Genomic DNA, 23,615 nt, shown 5'->3' on the forward strand with positions numbered 1-23,615 from the left:
GCTGGCTGGTGTGGCCAATGTGTTCTGGAAGAGGAGATAGAAAATGCGGCTTCTGGCCCGACCTCTACCACCGCTGAGCTGTGTGACTTCAGGCTAGTCACTCAGCCTCTCTGAGGCACGTTTTCCTCATCTCTACATTATGGGGGAGGTGACCGAGCTGTCACCAGCCATGTCTAACGAACCCCCCGTGTTCTCACTGTTTGGATTTGTTGCTACATTATGGGGGAGGTGACCGAGCTGTCACCAGCCATGTCTAACGAACACCCCGTGTTCTCACTGTTTGGATTTGTTGCTTCTCGGGTGGTCTCCTCTTTGAAGACTTTGACTTTCCCGCCAAGTTAGGGAACGGCTGAGGTGCTTAAGAATGAAATAAATACATTCAGTGACCTAAGATAATAATGAAGAAAATGAAATGATTGAAATCGACTTTTCAATGTGAAGTTAAACCCAGAGGTTGTTTTGGAAGCAGAGCCACTCGTAGAGTGTCTTTGGGGAAAGCACGTAAGCGGTTACAGTCGATTTAAATAAGTGCTCTGGTTGCCGTGGGAACCCTGGTTCCTGGTTCTGCAGGTGTTTGGGTGTCCATGGCGGGGCCGTAGAGCCAGGTCAGCTGGGTGTTCAGGGATGCCTTCGCTGAGGCCCAGGCCATCTTGCATCCAGCCAAGAACACGCTGTTTTAATTCTTTGCTCTTGGAAAAACCCCTCTTCCTTGTGCTGGGAACATTAAGATGTTATTCATGTTTACTGAGTGTGAATAATGAGGCAGGTACTGTGTATGACAGTTACCCAGTGTTTTACATACTTTTTTTTAAAACCGAAAACTGACAGACTGCCAGTGTTCAGATTACTTCCAGACTGTCACCCAAATGTTCTGATTTATGGTTGGTTACATGACTGTTTCACTACTCAGAATTAACTGCTTCTCTGCTTGATGAGGCACTTTTCTGGACTTAAAAATAACAATGACCCACTTGATAAAACGACATGAGCGTGGCTTTGCCTGACAAACGATTTTCCTGCGAGGATTAAGAGAGGAACAGAGTAGTTTTCAGTATGACAGCAGTTCCCACTGGAGAAAAAAGAATGAAATGATGAAAACGAAGCTCACCAATAAGTTTTCTTCTTTCCTTCCTGTTTTAAAGTGGTGATGGGTGCTGAAAAAAAGTAGGGAGGTTTCAAACGAACCGAATTCCTGGTTTGAAAATGCTGTGGAAGCAAACTTTTCTGGGTGTGTCAGGACCCAGCTGCTGCTTTTTTTTTTTTTTCCACCTAAAAAAATATTAGAAGATTAAGGAATACGCCTAAAACTCATTCTTTGCAGCATCAGCCTTTCAGGACAGTGTATTTTGCTGAGCATTTGGTTCAAAGGAATTTGAGACAGGTAGTTTAGATGAGGTCTTCTCAAGCTGATCTTCTGACGAAAGGGAATTTGCCGTGAGACTTCTCGGCTTTTCCCGTCGTTCTCCCATCTTTCTCCACATTTGTGATGGTTAGGGTCACTCGAATGTGTGGGCTTTACTAGATTATCTTTTCTGAGATTTGCTCATGGTCCGTTACGAGGTACTAGAGATTTCCCTCTTGCTGAAAGCTGCTTCCCTGCATCTGCCCAGCCCGGATGCTGTTAAAGGATCGTGAGAGAAGTACCTAGATTTTTTTTTTTTTTTTTTTTTTTCTAAACCCCCACGGTGGTGAAAATGCCACTTGTGTTCTGCTAACTGAAGCTTTTCCGTGTATCTTGAAAGCGGAGCCCGAAAGCTGTGGTGGTGATTGCAACAGAGCTCAGGGCGGGGACGAGTTTCACAATCCAGCCCTTCACTAGAGATCTTTTCACCAATAAAGTGATTCTCTGGCTCTCGTTGGTTTCAACCCCAAGAGCTCTCACATGCTGGGGGGATGACGGCCTTGCGCAGGGAGGCATCGCGAGCCTTTCTGGATATTTTGAACATTACGGAATCTCTAGGCCAGCCGTGGCCCTGAGGGTGCTCAGGCCTGGTTTATACATCGGGTGGCCCACCTTGGAGATGCCCCAGCTGCTGTCTGCTGGGGCAGCAGCTTTCCAGGACCACAGTGCAGCGTCAGGGCCCTGGCTCCGTCATGATAAACGATGTGCCTGTTCTCATCCCAACACGTTGCATCATCTTCTGGCCACTCTCAAGGTATTTGGGAGCCCTTCTGTTGCATCACTGCAGAAAACAACTAGCAAGATGTAACCCAGACTCCCTGCTCGCTGACGGTGCAGGAGGGAGGGAAGGCAGAAATACCATTCATGGCTTGTTTCCTGAACCAATTTGCATGGCGCCCTCTAAGCCCTCCTTAGCAGAATCGACAGTGGGAAATAACCACCCTGGTGAGGAGCCACTCTTTGTCATATGTCTAAAATATTCATCTACGTCTTTGACGTTTTGTGTTATTTTACACAAAATGGCAATTTGAAGGTGGCTATGAAAAGGAAAATTCTGTTTTATTTCCCTTAATCACTGGTCCATACCTTCAAAAGTACAAAAATAAATATTAGGCCTGAGTTCCCAGTAGATAAAACAATTGGTTGTGTGTCTGAACAGTAACCTGATACATTAAAAAAAAAAAACAAAAACAACAAAACTTTAGTTAAATCCTCATTTTGAAACTCTGAAAAAGACTTAATGCTGGTTTGGGTTTTCTCTTCACTGAGATATATAATCAGATAGTCAAGACTATCTAGCACTTTGCTTTTGCAATTCTGATGAGATTTTTTTCTTTTTAAATTTATTTTATTTTTGGCTGCGTTGGGTCTTCGTTGCTGCACGCAGGCTTTTCTCTGGTTGCAGCGAGCGGGGGCTACTCTTCGTTGCGCTGTGCAGGCTTCACATTGCGGTGGCTTCTCTTGTTGGGAGCACAAGCTCTAGGCACGCGGGCTTCAGTAGTTGTGGCACATGGGCTCAGTTGTTGTGGCTCGCGGGCTCTAGAGCGCAGGCTCAGTAGCTGTGGCACATGGGCTTACTTGCTCCGCAGTGTGTGGGATCTTCCCTGACCAGGGCTCGAACCTGTGTCTCCTGCATTGGCAGGTGGATTTGTAACCACTGTGCCACCAGCGAAGTCCCTGATGAGATTTTAAAGTACCTGAATGCATAAAAAAAATATATAAGGTGTATGTTATATATAAAATACATGTTTATATATAAAATACGTATATTATATACAAAATGTACATATATATATAAAACAGCTTTATGGAGGTATAATTTACATGAACTGTACATATTTAAAGTTGTATAATTTAACATGTGTCTGTACCTGTGAAACCAACATCACACCAGGATATGGAGCATCTCCGTCACCCCCAAGAATGTCCTCACACCCCTTTGTAATCCTTTCCTCCAGCTGCCCACACACATTCCCTCCTCAGGTAACTGATGATCTGTTTTCCATCACCGCAGGTGAGTTTGCATTTTCTAGAGATTTACGTCGAGTCATACAGTCTGTGGTGTCACGTTAGGTTTTTTCATTCAGCATGGTTATGTTAAGGTACATCCATGTTGTGCTATGGAACGATAGCTGATTACTTACTGTTGCTCAGAAGGATTCCTTTGTATGTGTCCACCACCATTTGTATACAGTTGTTTTATAGCTGAGGACTCCTGGTGAAATACAGTGTGGAAACTCATTTATACTGATAGTAAGGTTACTGCTCTGATTTTTCTGAAGACCCATTGAGATGGTAAATACATAACAGATGTAGAACGCTGGATAAAACATAATGGAGTAAGAAAAACACATTGCACATTTTCGCCCCGGGAAATGTTGGATTGAGGCTGCGTAATTAGCATACACCATTTCGAATTGGCACAAAGCTCGGTAGGGTTAAAGTAGGCTTATTATTTGAAGAGTCTTTGTTCCTTGGTTTCATTAAACAAATATTTTTGGGCACGGCCTCTGTCTGGCCCAGGACTAGGCCCCATGGGGACACAGCAAGGAACCCGACCTCTCTCTTGCCCTCCAGAAGTTCATGTCCAGTAGGTGAAATGAGACAGAAACAGAAATAATTACAAAGTAAAAGGTAGGCAAGAGAATTGCAACGAGAGAAGCACAAACAGCTGAGGATGTTCAGAGGTGGAGGAAACTATTTCCAGCCAGGAGGAATCTGAGAACTTGTTTGTAGGTGGTGACATCCTAGCAGGGCTTTGAAGGCAGGTTCCAGTTGAAAATATATGCATATGGGAGAGGATACCAGCAGAGGCCAAGAGAGGATGTTAGCCAGGGCCTGGAGGAGGGGGTGAAGGGAGGAGTAAGTCTTGGTGTCCGCAGGGCTGGTCCCTCTGAGGGCTGTGCAGGGGCCTCTGTCCCCGGCCTCTCCCCGTGGCTTGTAGATGGTCACCGTCTCCCTGTATGTCTCTGTCCACATTCCCCTTATTTATGAGGGCTAGGGCCCACCCAGATGCTCTCATGGTAACTTGCTTACCCCTCTAAGACCCTACCTCCAAATAAGGCCACGTTCCCAGGTACTGGGATTCGGACTCCAACATTCTGGGGGCGACAGAGAATTCAAGCCATAACCCAGGGTTGGGAGTTCGGGCTTTATCGTTTAGGCGAAGGGGAGTCATGGAAGGTTTTAGACCAGGGACGCCAGCAGAGCTTCCGAGTGTTAATCTGGCAATTTGAGAGGGGAGAGGATGGGTGGGTCTGGGGGACAGCAGGAGGGGCCCTGTCGGGAGCCTGGCCGGGGTCCCCGGTGGGCGGTGCTGAGGCAGATGTAGCGGAAGAAGTGGGTCTGCCCGTGGAGGGATGAGCGGTGACCGAGTTGGAACGGCCAGGTGACCACTTCGCTGTGCTTCACGTGCAGTGGCACTGCTGAGATTTAGGGTCTCTGAGCATCTGTGAGTCCGTTGTCAACAGTGTGGGTAAAAAGGGCCATACCTTGTGAAAGAAGGTGAACTCGTTCATGGACTGTTGTTTGGAGGTTATGGCAGTATTGCCTTTATCCACAGAACGATCAGGACCTCATTATTCACCACCTTTGTTGATCAGGAATCAACTCTAATCCTGCATGTGGGCAATTGGGTCTATTCTTATAGAAGCAGCCCATAGTTTTATTGCAAATTTTTGCCTTATGGTAAAAATAATTATATATGTCCTGTCTGATGTAACTGGTCTTTGGCTGAGTCGGCACTAGAACAGCGACTGTTATGGATAATAGGAGTATATGGGCTCCAGCTAAGTATGGTTCTTCCATAGTAGATACTGGTGGCCCAAGGAAAGCCGTAGTGTGGTCCTGGTGGGCACCCAAAGGTTGTTTACTGAATGAATGGATGAAAGAGAAAGCATGTGGATTTTTTTTATTAAGACTATATTTTTTTGGAGTAGTTTAAGGTTTACAGCAAACCAAGGGGAAGGTAAGAGATTTCTCATAAACCCCTGTCCCCACACATGCACAGCTTCCCACACTATCGACATCCCCACCAGTGCAGTGCATTCCTTACAGTTGATGAACCTACACTGACACATCATCACCCAGAGCCCATAGTTTGCATTAGCGTTCATTCTTGGGAGAGAAAGGTTTTAGCTTGTTTTTCCTCCCGTTGTTAAGACTTATATGTGCTGAGTTTGGTTTTCAGGTTTCAGGCCCGGAGACCATAAGTTTGAACAACTGTCCGTGGCTGTGTGTTTTGTTTTGTTTTTTGTGGTATGCGGGCCTCTCACTGTTGTGGCCTCTCCCGTTGCGGAGCACAGGCTCCGGATGCACAGGCTCAGCGGCCATGGCTCACGGGCCCGGCCGCTCTGTGGCATGTGGGATCTTCCCGGACCGGGGCACGAACCCGTGTCCCCTGCATCGGCAGGTGGACTCTCAACCACTGCGCCACCAGGGAAGCCCCGTAGCTGTTTTTAAAATGGAAATTGCGACATATGTATAGTCTTTGAAATGATTGTTCATGACGAATGAAAATACAGTGGCTTGCAGCTAAAATGAGGATTTGTGATATGATAGACTCCAGTTAAATCAAGCAAAGTAATGATGTACATTGTCGTTTAGATTCCTGAACTGGTCATCTCATTGTGACCTTGGAAAGCTTTTTTACCAAGGTGTAAGCGTACATTGACTCTCTGGGTGAAGTATGATACAGCTTTGATTTTGGGAGGGTTCATGTTACACAGCTCTAAGAAATGGCTTGGTATAATTGGGAGGATACAGTGACCAAAGATACAAGTACATTTTGAAAAATAGAGCTACCATACGACCCAGCAATCCCACTACTGGGCGTATACCCTGAGAAAGCCATAATTCAAAAAGAGTCATGTACCACAATGTTCATTGCAGCTCTATTTACAACAGCCAGGACATGGAAGCAACCTAAGTGTCCATAGACAGCTGAATGGATAAAGAAGATGTGGCACATATATACAATGGAATATTACTCAGCCATGAAAAGAAACGAAATTGAGTTATTTATAGTGAGGTGGATGGACCTAGAGTCTGTCATACAGAGTGAAGTAAGTCAGAAAGCGTAAAACAGATACTGCATGCTAACACATATATATGGAATCTAAAAAAAAAAAACATGGTTCTGAAGAACCTAGGGGCAGGACAGGAATAAAGATGCAGACGTAGAGAATGGACTTGAGGACATGGGGAGGGGGAAGGGTAAGCTGGGATGAAGTGAGAGAGTGGCATGGACATACATACACTACCAAACGTAAAATAGATAGCTAGTGGGAAGCAGTCGCATAGCACAGGGAGATCAGCTCAGTGCTTTGTGACCACCTAGAGGGGTGGGATAGGGAGGGTGGGAGGGAGACGCAAGAGGGAGGAGATATGGGGATATATGTATATCTATAGCTGATTCACTTTGCTATACAGCAGAAACTAACACACCATTGTAAAGCAATTATACTCCACTAAAGATGTTTAAAAAAAAAATGCATTTTGAGAAAGTTAAATATTGAAAATGTAGGGAATTATTTTAAAGATTATTTTTGAGACTTCTTTGAAAATACCATGTTTGCTTGTATATTTTATTTGCAAAGACTCATTGAAGTAAATTGTAGTGAAGCTTTTGGGTAATGGGACAGCTTAGGCCCCAGCTTATGAGGAGGATGAGAGCTACTATGCAAACCACAGATCTTAGTGGTTTTATTTAAATAAACAAAACAAGATAATGCAATCTATGTAATTTTTCTTTAAAAAAATGATTTTAGGGCTTCCCTCGTGGCTCAGTGGTTGAGGGTCCGCCTGCCGATGCAGAGGACACGGGTTCGGGTCCCGGTCCGGGAAGATCCCACATGCCGCAGAGCGGCTGGGCCCGCGAGCCATGGCCACTGAGCCTGCGCGTCCGGAGCGTGTGCTCCGCAATGGGAGAGGCCACAACAGTGAGAGGTCCGCATACCGCAAAAAAAAAAAAAAAAAAAGATTTTAAGGAGATTGAAAGCAAGCCACTTCTCCTCTTCACCTCCAAGTCTGTATATTTGTCTCACTCCCCCTAAATTTACAAGAACTGTGATGCCTGGAAGCTTCCCTCTAGGTTGGAACATTTCCCACACTCTATTGTCCTGCAGTCCCTGAGTACCTGGGTTCCGGGGGGTTTTCTCGGAACCACGTGGGTCTGGCCGAGGTATGGAACACCACACCCTCAGGTTCTTAAGAAAAATCCAGTTCCACAAGCTGGTATGAGCACGAGGGCTCAGTGAATGCTGTAGCAACACAAATGGCTTAACGGACATGGCAGGTGTTACCAACCTTAAAAATCCGTTGGCCACCCCAAGTCTCCTTGGAGAAAAGTTCCTCCTCGCTTCTTTCTCCTCCACTGCCTCCATCACCCCTTTCTATTTAAAAGCAAAGAAGCAAAATGCTTCTTTTTATCTTGTCCCTCCCCCTCTCCTTGTCTACACCTTCAGGCCTGGAGGTGGGCTGGGTTGTGGTAGCATCTTCCAAAGAAAAACCATGCTCCCTCTAAGCAGAGGGCAGGCAAATGTAAATGTCTCAGCTTTGTTAAGTGTGGATTTAAAAGACATAAAGTAATACGGGGTTCGCCTGGACAATGTGAGGAATATGAAACTAGGATATAACAGTTTGGTCCTTTTTTCCCCCAGTGTGATACAAATTAGAAAAGAAATATAAGTGTTCCTGTGTTTTCAATTCCCAGATTTCTTTTTTTTTTTTAATGAGAATGAATTGGCCCAAAGGAAGATCCCACAGAGAAACTCCTCCTGTCTTAGGATTTTCTAAGCTTCTAAGTGACTGCCACCAAGTTCCAGGTGAGGCCTGTTTAAGAGCTTGCCACCATCCGTGGTCACCATCCAAAGGTCCAAAATTGATTACAGATGGGGTATCATAGCCAGTTCCCTTTCTGTTTGGAAAAGCAGTACAGTCGTCCCTTGGGCTCCGTAGGGGATTGGTTCCAGGACCTCCCACGGATACCAAAATCCACAGATGCTCAAGTCCCTTATATAAAATGGCATAATATTTGCATATAACTTATGCACATCCTCCTGTATACTTTAAATCACTTCTGGATAACTTACAATACCCAGTACAATGTGAATGCTATATAAATACATGGTGGCTGGGTGCGTGACAAATTCCTTTTGCTTTTTGGAACTTTCCAGGATTTTTTTTTTTTTTTTTTTTTGCGTGAATATTTTCGGTCTGCTGTGGGTTGAAGCTGCAGATGCGGAACCGCCGATCCAGAGGGTTGCTTGTACTGAGAATGCCGGGTGGGCAGCTGCAAGCTGAAGGGTGGCTGGCAGATATGGAAGTTGAGAGAGAAGAGAAAGCACAGAGTGACGGGCGCCTGAGGGGGGAGGAATGTTGCAAACCGAAGCAGGGGACACACAGGAAAAGGGCTTTCGAAATTATTGTGAGTTCTGTAGGAGAATCTGAGGAAATCATTTTTCCTCTTAAAGAGGAAATGATCAAAAGAGTTACTCAGTGGCTCGGAGAAGAAACATTTGGATTCCCGAACCACAGAAAGTCACCCTTGGGGTGAGCATCACGCCAAAGGCTGAGGCCGCAGCTGTTTTCCGGGCCACACCGTGGGAACATGGGGAATGAGCGCATCCGGGCGCGATTGGGGCGGAGGGTGCTCTGTGATCCTGACTCTGGGGATGAGGAGATGGGATGTGAGTTCGAGAAATGGAATCCTGTACAATGGAGTTGGGGAAAGCAGCCTGCAGCGGCGATGGCCCTTCCCCAAAAGAACTGTTAGGGGAACGTGGGCCTTCGTTAGTGTTGGATTATTCTGCCGCCAGAAAGCCGGGGTGGTGCTCGGGCCCTGGAGGGCTCCGCGCTCACTCGCCTTTCCCCCACTGCAGACTTGAGCTCTGTCATGTATTTCCCCAAGTGAGGAAGTTAAAACTAAGAATGCGGACTCCATGGCACACACGCGTAAACTGTATTTCATGCTGATGGGCGCGCCCCGCGCTTGGAGATGATGTCATTTTTAGCAATGCAAGTTTGCTCCGAAGGAAGGTAGAGGCCGCTCTTATGGTAAATCTGAAAATGACACTTCACTGTCTGTTGCAGCCGAGTTGGGACAGCCTCTCAGTTGAGCCGCTGGGCTTTCCTTCAATCACCTTTCTTTCAGGACTGTAGAATTTTTTCTGTCCTCAGGGTTAAGGAGGGTGATCCGTTGTGGGGAAAACTTATTCTACTCATTATGCTGTATTATCAGAGAAAATGGCTGAGAAGTAAAGAGGATTTTAGGGTTTGGAATCTAACTTGCCACTCTAAGTACGGAAGGAAGTTAATTCAAGAAGAAATGGAAAAAGAAACAGCTTACAATTGTGGTTTCTCCAGCAAGAATCTCCTTTGTACTGGGAAACAGACAATCTGCTATACATACACTTTCATTTTGAGCACATTGCCTTGGTCTAGGGTCTGTGATTTAAGAAATGTACAAAGCAGGGACTTCCCTGGTGGTCCAGTGATTAAGAATCCACTGCATTGGCAGGCATGGGTTCGATCCCTGGTCCGGGAAGATCCCACATGCCGCGGGGCAATTAAGCCCATGCTCCACAACTACTGAGCCCGTGCTATACAGCCCGCAAGCCACAACTACTGAGCCTGTGTGCCACAACTGTTGAGCCCACGTGCTGCAACTACTGAAGCCCGCGCACCTAGAGCCTGTGCTCCACAAGGAAGAGCAGCCCCCACTCACCGCAACTAGAGAAAACCCGCACGCAGCAACGAAGACCCAGCACAGCCAAAAGAAAAAAATGAAGAAGAAATGTACAAAGCTGTATTGTAATCTGATTTTAATTAGGGTGCAATATGACTTCGAGATTCATTAGATACATTTTGTATTTCAGAAATATATTTGCCCAAGCCTTCTGACTTTTAAAACTTAAATGGTTTGTCCTAAGGAGTCAGGCAAAATATTGAGCATTTCTTTCCTTCCACATTATTAATTTCTCCAGGCAGGGATCTAATTAGAAATGTTCAGTGTAGCAGAAAGAGATAAGATGAGAACTGTGATTTGTGTGTGTGATGTGCTTTAGCCTGGAAGAAGGCTATCTGGTTTCTTCACTCTCTCGTGGGGGGAGGCTTTTTCAGAACGTGGACAGTTAGCCTTGGGGACCAGGGTCACCTCCTCAGATTGTCTTGCACATGGTTTCAATTGGCCAGTTTCTTTTTTACAGGTTTATTTATTTATTTTCGGCTGCGTTGGGGCTTCGTTGCTGCACGCGGGCTTTCTGTAGTTGCAGTGAGCAGTGGCCACTCTTTGTTGCAGTGTGCGGGCTTCTCATTGCAGTGGCTTCTCTTGTTGTGGAGCACAGGCTCTAGGCGCACGGGCTTCAGTAGTTGCAGTGCGCGGGCTCAGTAGTGGTGGCACGCAGGCTCAGTCGTTGTGTCGCATGGGCTCAGTAGTTGTGGCTCGCAGGCTCTAGAGCACAGGCTCAGTAGTTGTGGTTCATGGGCTTAGTTGCTCCGTGGTACACGTGATCTTCCCGGACCAGGACTTGAACCTGTGTTCCCTGCATTGGCAGGTGGATTCTTAACCACTGCGCCACCAGGGAAGCCCCTCAAATGGCCAATTTTTTGATCGTCAGTAGACACAGTGGATTCAGATGGAAGTGTCTCTTCTGCTAGTGCAGAACCACTTTTCCTTCATGTAGTTCTGAAATCCCTTCTGTTTCAAACTCTATAGCCACTGCTGTATTTACTTTTGGCAAAGTGTTACTTTAATAAAAAGTTCACTTACTTATTCCTTGATTGGTAGAATGATAACAAAAGAGAAAGCAAATCCATTTGTCACAAGCGGTTCCTAGAAAAATCAGTCCACTCTCTTAGCAATTTCTAAATTAGAACACTGAGACCAAACTTTGTAAAAGTGAATTTCTGTGTAAAAAAGGAAATTTGTTAAAATAAATTTATTCATTTATTTGGCTGTGTTGGGTCTTCGTTGCTGCACGCAGGCTTTCTCTAGTTGTTGCGAGCAGGGGCTACTCTTCATTGTGGTGTGCGGGCTACTCATTGCAGTGGCTTCTCTTGTTGTGGAGCATGGGCACTAGGCACGCGGGCTTCAGTAGTTGTGGCACGTGGGCTCAGTAGTTGTGGCTCACGGGCCTAGCTGCTCCGCGGCATGTGGGATCTTCCTGGACCAGGGCTCAAACCCGTGTCCCCTGCATTGGCAGGCGGATTCTTAAGCACTGAGCCACCAGGGAAGTCCCCTTAAAAAGGAAATCTTGATACATGCTATAATATGGATGAGCTTGAGATGAAGGGGATCAGGACAGACCACCTCAAAACATGCCACTTTTCCATATTGATTATTTTGAGCTGAAGGCCATTGAGAAACCTCAGAGACAAGACCTTTCTGCCCTTTCCATTTATTCCCAAAAGCAGGGTGTGAGTTTCCTACCTCTCCTATACCGGGATGAGGGGAGTGACCCTAATCGCCAGAGACAGAGAGCCAGCACAGAGAGGAGTCTGTGTAAACAAACCTTACTAAAATAGCCGTTATCACCCATCAGTGTCCTACCCACATTCCCACAACTTATTGCCCCTAGAAGCCCAAACTCCCTTTCCTTTGTCTGATTCCTTCTCCACATTTTATCATCCTTTGTTAAAATGGTACATAAGCCTCTGAGTCTAACTGCTACTTTGAGTTTGCAGTTCTTTCCTGAAGCCCCCACGCACATAAAAATATTCATATCAATAACATTTGTATGTCTTTTTCTCCTGTTAATCTGTCTTTTGTCGGTTTAATTCACAGACTCCAGGAACAAATCTAAGAGGGTACAGGCAAAGTCTTTTCCTCGCCTACAAGGACATTATGCTAAGTGACACAAGCCAGTCACAAAAGGACAAATACTGTATGATTCTACCTATATGAGGTCCCTAGAGTAGTCAGATTCCTAGAGACAGGAAGTAGAATGCTGGTTCCCAGGGGTTGGGGTGGGGAATGGGGAGTTAGTGTTTAATATGGGTGCGGAGTTTCAGTTTGGGGTGATGAAAAAGTTCTGGAGATGGGTGGTGGTGATGTTTGCACGACACTGTGAATGTACTTAGTGCTACTGAACTGTGCTGTTAAAAATGGTTAAGATGGCACATTTTATGTAATGTGTATTTACATACTTACATTACTGTACCACAGTTTTTAAAAAATGGAATTGCTGTGGCTGGAGTGAACCGCCCTATGGAAAACCTGGAGCAGTAGCTGAATGCCAGACACCCAGGTCTGCCCTGGGTGCACATTCGGAAACTCTGGGAGATGATTTCTCACCTTTTCGTGTGGATTTTCCTTGTCCCTGGGGAGGTGGTTATTTCCCCAGGCCTGGGGTGCTCCCTACCAGGGAGGGGAAGCGCCTCTTTTCCATCCTCTGTCCCATTCTGATTGATACTGGGTGGAGCTACACACACACACGGAATGAAGCAACAAGAGTTGACTCCAGGTTTTGGGGGGCAAGCCAGTGACTGGAAGAGGGAGTCCATTCTTGGGAGAAATCCCAGTCAAATGAGTGCCCCCAGGGTCCTCTGGGTTTTCAGTTTGTGCAGAGTGTTAAAATAAAATACAGGTAAACACTAAATGCAGGGAAAACATCCTTACTCTGTGGAACCACTGTCTAGATGGTCCTGTGCCAGTGATGTGTGGTGATCTCAGAGCAATGTTCTACTTGCAGTGCTGGGGAGATGGGAAGAGGAATCAGATGAACAGGTAGACGTGAGCCCGTCGCTGTTCCCTTGACGACCTTGTGATGCTCTCGCCCAGTCCTGTCCGACAGAACTTTCTGTGATGTTGGAGATATTCACTTTGTTTATTTAATACCATAGTCACTGTGGCTGTAAAGCGCATGAAATGTGGATAGTGTGACTGAGGAAGTAGATGTTCAGTTTTATTTAATTTTAATCAGTTTACATTTAAACACCCGCCCCCCCGGTTAATGGCTGTCTTGGAAAGCCCAGCGCTGGCTCACCTTCTGGTGTTTGATTCTTGTCCTGTTCACATGACTGTGGATCCTGGAGCTCGACTGGGTTCTGGGAGGACTGAACCTCCTGGGTTCAGCTGGGTTAGACCTGAGGGTCGCTCTGGGGTTGTTATTATGGACACTGGACTTCCCCAAACCTTGTCAAAAGTAGGCCTAGTGTCATTAATTAATTGTTTGATCAATGAATTACTGATTAACGATTAATACTCATTTATTAAGCACAATAGGACAGACACTGTGTTGAAAAGTGGGGGTCTTGTAGAGAACAGAGCCAACAGGCGTTCTTGCCCTCAAGGGCCCCGCGGTTGGCGGGGAGGATGAACTCTGGATGAGCAAATACAAGCGTGAATGGAAGCAGGTGAGGCGAGGTCTCACCTCCCACCAGTGGGAAGGAGTCTTGGTGGGGGTGTCGTCAAATGGATGCACACTTTGTCCCCTTCTGTTTTAACAGGGACACTTCGTCATGTGGTCCCTGAGCTCTGATTCAACTCTTGCAGTCCTTTTCTTCCAACTTCCTTCTCATTAGCATCTCCTGGGCCCATCTGGTGCCTTGACATCGTGACTGAACTTGTAAAAATGGTGACCCCTTGTCTCACCCCCCAAAAGGGCTTGAGAGGAGAGGGGAGGGGAGAGTTGGGGAGAGTGGACAGGGCTGTGGGGCAGCGCACTGCCCACCTCCAGGGGTGCCTGACGCAGCTGATCGGGGCTCCCCCTGGAAGGGATGCTGACCTGAGGCTGGGATGGGGACCAAGGCTGTAGCCCAGTCAGCCCCTGGGCTCCAGCCCCGCCAGGCAGTGACTCTGTCCCTTTGGCTGCGGGCCCTTCCTTGGCCGCCCCCAGCTGGGTGCAGTTTGCTGATTTAGTAAATGTCCACAGAGCATCTTCCAAACACCCACTTCCCAGGGGCCCTGGGGTGACGCTTGGGCTGCTGCCTGGTTGTTGGGCCCCTGGGTGCCTGGGTCTGGGGCGCTTCTCAACTCTGGCTGCGCTTGGCGATTACGTGGGGAGTTTTTGAAAGGTACAGACACCTGGGTCCCCCCACCTCAGACCAATGAAATTAGAATTTTGAGGGTAAAGGCCTGGGCATTTTTTTTTTAAGGCCCCCTGGCCAGGATACTGTCCCGCGGATCCAGGGCATGGGGGCAGGTCTGGGAGTCCTGCCTGGTGCTCCCCCATCCTCTGGGGGGCCCCTTGGCTGCCCCAGTGGAAGCAGCAGCCCGGTTTCTGCCAGGATATCCCAGTAGGGCTGTGGGGCTGGACAGACCCACCTCCCCCCATCACGCCCCCCTGAAATGAGTCCTGGGGACCTGCCGGTGCCTCAGGGATCGTGTTCTCGGGCACAGAGATGTGGCCGTGAGTTCAGGTGGCCCCCAGTGGCTTCCAGCTGTCACTGCTTTCACACGCGGGGCTGGAAACTTGGTTGGAGATGCAGTCAACCTGAAGTCCACTGAAACCGGAAACCTAGAGCAATAGGGGTGGGGGGTGGGGCTGGGGGTGGGGCGGAGAGGAAGGAGGGTGCTCCAGGGAGCTTTCCTAAGTTATGCGCTAGCTCCGAAATCATCACTGCCTTCAGCGAAAAGAATGAAGTGTGTTGGAAAAGCAAGAACTTCCTTGCTCTCGGCTGGGCGGTGAGGGGCTAAGTCCCCCGGGTGGGGTGGGGGGTCGTCCCTCGGCATCGAAGCTGCGGGGTTTGGGCCCCTCGGCCCGGCTCAGCCACGGCCAGAAGGGTTTAATGAGGACCGTCATCTCCCAGCACACGGAGAAAACCCCAGAGCAGACACATTTTCACATTTAATCCTAAATGCTCAGAGGAACCAAGTTTTTCTGAGATTACACGTTTTTCCAGCATTATGCTGTTGCTTGAGCCTGCAAAACAATGACGTGGACTTTTTCTTTCTTTTCCTGTAGTTTCTGGGACCACACAGAGGATGCTTTTGGTAGGTGGGGTGCTAGGGGGCTGAGGGCTAGTGTGTTCCTGGACCGAATTAAGTGCTCAGGCTGCCTTCTTACCCAGCTTGTGGGCCCTTTTGGAACACGTCTGGGTGGGCGCGGTTGCTTCAAATTGAAGGCAGTTGCCAGTGAGATTGGCCGCTTCTGTGCGCTGGGAGGGCCCTGCGGGGTCCAGGCGAGCCCACGGCTTCAAAGCCCGGTCCTGGCCCTTCCTGACCATTGGAACCGGGAGAAGTCACTTAACCTCTACGAGCCTCTGTTTTCTCGTTTGTGAAAAAGGAATGATGTATGTAGTGGGGCCTTGATGGGGGACGTGGCGGGAATGAGAGGATGAAGAACCGGGAAGGCAGGTCTTGCGCCTGCTTTGCCCCTGACCCCTTGAGCAGCCCTTCGTTTCTGTTTTACTTATTGGGCTTTCTCGTCAGTTTTCCTTAAAAAGCCTCCCACCCAGGCGTCTCAAAATCCTCACACTCAGGCTGCACAGCAGACCATTAAATCAGAGCCTCTGAGGGTGGGACCCAGGCACGGGTAGTGTTTCACAGGTCCCTGGTAATTCTAACACACGGCCAAGGTTGAGAACCACTGCCCTACAAGACCAGGTGAGATGGGTCAGTGAAGTGTTGGGACACTCCCGCTGGGGCAGTGCTGTCGGCAGGCCCTCCTGGAATTCCGAAGCGTCGCCTTGCCTGTCCTGGCATGTGAGGTGGTTCCTGGCATGCGAGGTTTGGGGTGTCATGGTTTGGACCCTCAGGGAGGATGCCAGAAGTCCATTACATTTAGCCATTTGTAATTTTCTCAGGAATGTAGCTTTGAACTCTACCTGCCACAAGGCCGGGGACTGATGGAGTCACTAGGCTGGCACCAGGCCCCCGGATGCCCCCCCGAGCAGCACACAGCAACCCTGAGGACGTGATGCGAAGCCCATTTCTTTCTGGGAATCGGTCCCAAAAGGGGGCTAGCTGCTCATGCTAGGGTGTTGGAAATGAAGAGGAAGTGACGAGGTTCAAGAGAGCTGTCGTTCCCAGTCAGAAAGAGAAGCCGGGGTGACCCAGGAGCCGGCTTGCCTCTGTGCTGTGAGCAGGGAGGGCCGCTGCGGGGTGAGCTCCTGGTTGGTCCCTCTGAGCGCTGTCTGTTCTGGGCTGAGGTCCAGCCCTGGGTCTAAAGGACTTTCCAGCTTGTTGCCAGGGTCTCTATGTGATGTACAAGTGCACCGTAAACGGGATTTTTGAATGGTTCCAATTCTGCTTCCTTATTTCTGTCATTAGCCGTGTGGACCGGGGCATCTTTTTAAAAAGATCTGAACACAAATAGCGTGAGATACGTCTCCAGGGGCTCGCTGCTCCCTTTGTTGGTGTTGGGAGAGAGGGTGCCGAGATGAATACACAGGGGGCCATGGGGGGCGAGGGCACCCGGGGTGTTTCTCTAAAACACAAACCAAATGGCCCTGACTTACCTTGGAAAAACCTCCACAAAGCAGCGAATTGTATAAGTTTGTCGGCGAAAAAAAAGCCCAGTTTGTGAACGATGTCCACATCCAATGAGATTCACGAGCCAAGTTGTTCTGAGTTGTCTGTTTCTCCAGCCTTTAGTGGGAGGGGACCTGGGGGCAGGTGGATGCAGGAGCTGGAGGAAGGAGGGGGGCAGGGCTGGACTAGAGGAGACCAGTGTTCCCCGCTGGGTCAGCCTGGAGAGAGCAGTGACCTGGAGCGTCTTCATTCGGGCTCAGCCAGGGGGGCCGGGGGTGTTTGCAACAGCAGCCAGTAAAGAGAGATGCCACCTTTTTTCTTCGGCAGTTATCGTGTGAATGTCAGACCCAGATACGTCACCAGGTACAAGACGGTGACACAGTTGGAATGGAGGTGCTGCCCTGGCTTCCGGGGAGGAGACTGCCAAGAAGGTCCCAGAGACCTCATAAAGACTCCGCGCCCCACACCCGCTCGGCCGAGAAACAGCGTGAAGAAAGCCACAGGTAACTTCTGACTTGTGCTCTGCTTTGCAGGCCGCCACTGCTCCTTCAAACTACAGGATTTATGAGTTACAGTGTGGAGATTTCCAGGTTCTTCCCAAAACACACATATATGCCTGCAGTAGACACATGGCACACAAATTTATTTGCAGAAGCAGTAGCGATCGGAAGACAGACTTTTAAAAAGTAAATTGCGGGCTTCCCTGGTGGCGCAGTGGTTGAGAGTCCGCCTGCCGATGTAGGGGAAACGGGTTCGTGCCCCGGTCCGGGAAGATCCCACATGCCGCGGAGCGGCTGGGCCCGTGAGCCATGGCTGCTGAGCCTGCGCGTCCGGAGCCTGTGCTCTGCAATGGGAAAGGCCACAACAGTGAGAGGCCCGCATACTGCAAAAAAAAAAAGTAAATTGCTTTGTTAGGGCCAACTGGCTGTGAAAGCCAAGGCCTTAGAGTGGGAGATGCTGCTGGTCTCAGCCTTGTGTGGCCTGAGGCACAGACAGAAGAAAGTCAAATGTAACGAGGTGATGATGCTTGGGTTGTTTTTACTTTACTTTTCATGTACAAGCTCCCATAAACCTGAATTTGAAGAAACTAAAATTGTTTCTTTTTCAAAAAGAAAAAAAGGTAAATAGAATAATTCTTATTCTGTTTGGGGTGAGATATTTGCAAAGCTAAGCCCCAAGTTAGAAGTGTCCAATGAGGCTGTTCTTAAATTTGCTTTTGATTTTTTTTTTAAGTGAAGTAGCACAAACTCAATGAATAGCTTAGAAAGCAATGATAATTTTCACCTTGGCTTTTAAGTGTAACATTAAGAAACTGACTTTTATGGATAAAAATATTTTGACATTTTATTCTACATCACTTTATCTTTTCTTCTTTTTTAAAGTTCAGTGAGAAAAACCTAGATTTTCTTATGAGTTAAATGTTTAAGTCATCTTTACATGATTATATTTTCCCATGAGGTGTTTTCAGTTTGTTTTGGTTTTTTTTTTTTTTTTTTGTCTGCATTGGGTCTTCGTTGCTGTGCGTGGGCTTTCTCTAGTTGTGGCGAGCAGGGGCTACTCTTCGTCACGGGGCGCAGGCTTCTCACTGTGGTGGCTTCTCTTGTTGCGGAGCATGGGCTGTATGCGCATGGGCTTCAGTAGTTGCGGCCTGCAGGCTCAGTAGTTGTGGCTCACGGGCTCTAGAGTGCAGGCTCAGTAGCTGTGGTGCACGGGCTTAGTTGCTCCGCGGCATGTGGGATCTTCCCGGACCAGGGCTTGAGCCTGTGTCCCCAGCATTGGCAGGTGGATTCTTGACCACTGTGCCACCAGGGAAGTCCTGTGTTTTCGGTTTTGAAACTAGTGGTGTTTCCCAATATTGTCCATAAAACAGACTTTAAAATAATTTTTATGGGCTTCCCTGGTGGCGCAGTGGTTGAGAGGCCGCCTGCCGATGCAGGGGTCACAGGTTCGTGCCCTGGTCCGGGAAGATCCCACATGCCGCGGAGCGGCTGGGCACATGAGCCATGGCCGCTGAGCCTGCGCGTCCAGAGCCTGTGCTCCGCAACGGGAGAGGCCACGGCAGTGAGAGGCCCGCGTACCGCAAAAAATAATAATAATAATAATAATAATTTTTATTATAAAAGTAATGCATATCTATTACAGAATGTTTATAGGAAAAATATTTAAGTACCCATAATCTCACCACCAAATGACAACTACTGTTAACGTTTTACTATAGAACACGATTCTCTTTTCCACTTCTGCGCATACATTTTGTTAAAGAAAAATTCATTCATTGATCCCACAACTATTTATTCTATATCTGCAGGCTCTATACTAGGTTCTTAGGAAAAGAGAAAATCAAGGCAGACACAGTCCCTGACCTCATGAAAGGCAGACACTAGACAAGTAGTGAGGGGGCGTGTTGGATCATAGTGGACAGTTTATTTCTGTTTTGTTTAGTTTTACTTTTTATTTTATAAAAGTTTAAACATACATGTAGTTTAATGAGTTCAGTAGCTTTATAAGGACTATTAGGAAAAGCACTTTCTCTCCCACTTTCCCTTCTCAGGGGTAATTACTTTAAACTCTTTAAAAATTAAAAAAAATTGAAGTATAGAGTTACAATACTATATTAATTACAGGTGTACAACATAGTGATTCAGTATTTTTATAGATTATACTTCATTTAAAGTTATTGCAAAATAATGGCTATATTTCCCTGTGTTGTCCTTGTTTCTTATTTATTTTTTACATAGTTTGTACCTCTTAATCCTCTACCTCTGTCTTGCCCCTCCCCCCTTCCTCCTCCCCACTGGTAACTACCAGTTTGTTCTCTGTATCTGTGAGTTTGTTTCTGTTTTGTTATATACATCTATTTGTTTTATTTTTTAGATTCCACATATAAATGATAACACAGAGTATTTGTCTTTCTCTGTCTGACTTTTATTTCTCTAAGCATAAAGCCCTTCAGATCCACCCATATTGTTGCAAATGGCATTGTTTCATTCTTTTTTATGGCTGAGCAATATCCCGTTGTGTATCTATACCACATCTTCTTTATCCACTCATCTATCGATGGACACTTAGGTTGCTTAAAAATATGTAATGCTTCACAAACTTACCTGTCATCCTTGTGCAGGGACCATGCTAATCTTCTTTGTATTGTTCCAATTTTAGTAAATGTGCTGCTGAAGTGAGCACTACTTTAAACTCTTTAGATGGTCTTTTGGAATTTACCTCCACACCCCCTGACTTCTCATTATGGAAGGTGAGGATTTAAGTCCCTTTCATCTAACATGGGGCTCCTATACTGCCATCCTTTCCATTCAGTTATACTGTGTTTTTATCTGTTCAGTATTTATTGGTTACATTGTAGTAGTTACATAATGTTTACAGCGGAGCTCTGTAGTGTACTATGAATATGCTGCCTTTCCTACACTGTTTTTGGATTTCTCTAGAGTTAATAAGTATGTTTTCCTTTGCTTGGTTTTCTATATTTTTATCCCTATTTCAACCCAGACTCTCCGCTGGTTATCTACATGTTCCCTCGTTATGTTCAGACACATCGGTTTCATCTCCTTGAAGAAATCTCTCCTAGAGCCTTCTCACCTGCCCCACCTGGACTGGTCATCTGCTTGTCCTTGTTCACAGCTGCCACCCTGTGACCTTAACTGACTTCTCTCCCATCCATTCCCTGCTTCCTGTACCCCCTGCTTGCTTTTTCTCAGTTTATTCCCTTGTTTTGGTAGAGCACATCTTCTAGTAGTTTCATGAGAGGATTGCATGGGAGGTAAACTTTTGATATTCTGAAAATATTTTTACTCCAGCTTCAGAATTCTAGGTTGGAAATAATTTTCCTTTAGAATTTTGAAAGCATCACTCAATTTTCTTCTGGTTTCCAAAAAGTAACGCTCCTACACTGTTGGTGGGAATGTAAATTGGTGCGGCCACTATGGAGAACAATATGGAGGTTCCTTAAAAAACTAAAAATAGAGCTACCATATGATCCAGCGATCACACTTTTGGGCACATATCCAGATAAAACTATAATTTGAAAAGATACATGCACCCCAATGTGCATTGCAGCACTATTTACAATAGCCAGGATGTGGAAGCAACCTAAGTGTCCATTGACAGGTGAATAGATAAAGAAGATGTGGTGTGTATATATACAATGGAATATTACTCAGCCATAAAAAGAATGAAATAATGCCATTTGCAGCAACATGGATAGATCTATGGATTATCATACTAAATGAAGTAAGTCAGAGACAAATATCATATGATACCACTTATATGTGGAATCTAAAAAAATGATACAAATGAACTTATTTGAAAAACAGAAAGAGACACAGACATAGAAAACAAACTTACGGTTACCAAAGAGGAAAACTGCGGGGGAGGGATAAATTGGGAACTTGGGATTAATACATACACACTACTATATATAAAATAGATAAACAACAAGGACCTACTGTATAGCACATGGAACTATACTCAATATTTTATAATAACCTATGTGGGAAAAGAACCTGAAAAAGAATATATATATATATATATATATCTGAATCACTTTGCCGTACACCTGAAACTAACACGACATTGTAAATCAACTGTACTTCAATTAAATTCTTTTTTTCTTCTAGTTTCCAATGCACTGTGAAAATGTCCAAAACCATTCTGATTTCCAATTTTTTATATGTGACTTGGTTGGGGTTTGTTTTGCTTGTTTTGTTTTTTGCCATTTTAGTGAGATTTCAGAAGAGAATGAAAGGAAGTGCCTATCCTCAATCCACTATCATTATAACGAACATACTGTTTTTGGAACTTATTTTTTAACTTCCTGAAAAAACATCCATGTCATTAAATACGCTACAATATCATCTCATGGCTTCATGGAGTGTGATTGTTTGGACATAATCCTGTACCGTTGGTCACTTAGACTGTTTGCAATTTTTCATTATTATAGATAGTATTTGAATAAGTATTTTTTCCTGTTAAATTTTTGGATTCATCCTTCTTATTTACTAGAAGAAATTTCTAGAAGTGTAATTGCAGAGTCAAAAGGATTCTGAGTATTTTGATACACTTGCCAAATTATCCTTCCAAAAAGTGGTAACAATTCTTATAGTCACCAGCAGTGTATGAAAAAAACCCCTGCTTACATCCTGATCCTACCCCGCTTCTCCGGCCCTTAGAAAAAAATTTCCTTTGCTCAGAACAGCATTTCGTTTGCACGTGATTCAATGAATTTTATTTCTGGTGTCCTGAGATAGAATACATTTTTCAGTATGGAAAACAAGGTGTTCTTTCTAGTTTTCTCCTTGGGAATTTAGACATCTGAATTTCAGTCTTGGTTTTAACACTATGTTGATTTTAATGAATAATAACTGTTGATATGATCATCTGCAAAAGTTTAGAGGAGGAAAAAACAATGAGCATTAAGCTCAAATATCGACAACATTCTAAATTTACTTCCAGTGTTTGTCAGTTTACATTAATACATTTTATTTCATTGTAATCTATGTCGTGTGTGACTTTTTCCACTTTACACGATAGGTCTCAGTATCATCTGTAGGCTTGTCGATGGTATTCTAGTATTCCTTGTATTCTGTGTTCAAGGGCGTGGTTTGCTGCTTATTCTCCTAGTGCCTCAGATTTAAAAAAAATAAATTTATTTATTTATTTTTGGCTGCGTTGGGTCTTCGTGGCTGCATGCGGGCTTTCTCTAGTTGTGGTGAGCGGGGGCTACTCTTTGTTGCGATGTGCGGGCTTCTCATTGCGGTGGCTTCTCTTGTTCCAGAGCATGGGCTCTAGGCACGTGCGCTTCAGTAGTTGTGGCACACGGGCTCAGCAGTTGTGGCTCGCAGGCTCTGGAGCACAGGCTCAGTAGTTGTGGTACACGGGCTTAGTTGCTCCGCGGCACGTGGGACCTTCCCGGACCAGGGCTCAATCCTGTGTTCCCTGCATTGGCAGGCAGATTCTTAACCACTGCACCACCAGGGAAGCCTAGTGCCTCAGATTCTGATAACCTGCTTTTTGTTTAATTTATCTCTCTCTCTGTACGTTAGTTTATTTTCATTTTATGACTCATCACAATTATTTTATAATAATTTTTTTCTTTTGGACTGTTTCCTTGCAGGGTACATTTCTTAAAGTAGGATTATCAAAAAATTGAATGTTTGGGGAATTCCCTGGCGGTCCAGTGGTTAGGACTCTGTGCTTCCACTGCACGGGGCACGGGTTGGATCCCTGGTCCCGGAACTAGGATCCAGCAAACGCGAGGCTTGGCCAAAAAAAAATTCAATGTTTGTATTCTTTGACTTAGTGACTCTCACTGCTTAGGGCCATGTAGCTCTGTTGTTGGGAGATGCCAGTAGACTCTGTTGCTTTATCTCTCGTTTGCTGTTAGTTTCCCCAGCTACATGACAGCGCCGAACAATGTCTATGAGAGTCTTTTAGCACAGGGATGCTATTAAAAGTAAGCAAACATTTAGGGGTTGCTTGGAGGATAACTTGTTGCTCGTGTGATATCATACCACCCAACTGCTAATGGGTGGATCTCAAGTGGGTTCTTGTGGTTTTACAGAATGCAGTCAACCACCGGGGTGTGGGTGCAGTTACTAACGTGGGAATGATGTGTGTTCATATGATAACGCAAATAAAGAATTTTCCCTCCAGGGTGAAAGAGGCCATTGAGTATCTATTATGTGCCATGTAAACATCCTCTTAACAACCCAAGAGGGACGATAGTACCTCTGCTTCATAGATGAGGGGATTATAGTTCACAGAAGTGAGTTAACCTGCTCGAGGGCAGAC

The 23,615-nt window shown here is 46.1% G+C and overlaps 1 protein-coding gene and 1 non-coding gene across 2 annotated transcripts in view; one reads left to right on the forward strand and one right to left on the reverse strand.

Annotated features, from left to right (window-relative positions):
• Window positions 1–23,615, forward strand: part of EMILIN2 (elastin microfibril interfacer 2) — a 50,041-nt gene that overhangs the window by 6,352 nt on the left and 20,074 nt on the right. The window contains exon 3 of the mRNA XM_065890437.1: window positions 17,142–17,317. Within this exon, the coding sequence (XP_065746509.1) occupies window positions 17,142–17,317 (176 nt within the window). The remainder of the gene's footprint in view (window positions 1–17,141; window positions 17,318–23,615) is intronic.
• LOC136133339 (U6 spliceosomal RNA) lies at window positions 19,891–19,997 on the reverse strand. Its single transcript, XR_010656490.1, has one exon. It is a non-coding gene; the product is annotated as a U6 spliceosomal RNA (small nuclear RNA).

This window comes from Phocoena phocoena, chromosome 13 (assembly GCF_963924675.1).
Source record: "Phocoena phocoena chromosome 13, mPhoPho1.1, whole genome shotgun sequence".
Classification (NCBI taxonomy): Eukaryota; Metazoa; Chordata; class Mammalia; order Artiodactyla; family Phocoenidae; genus Phocoena; species Phocoena phocoena.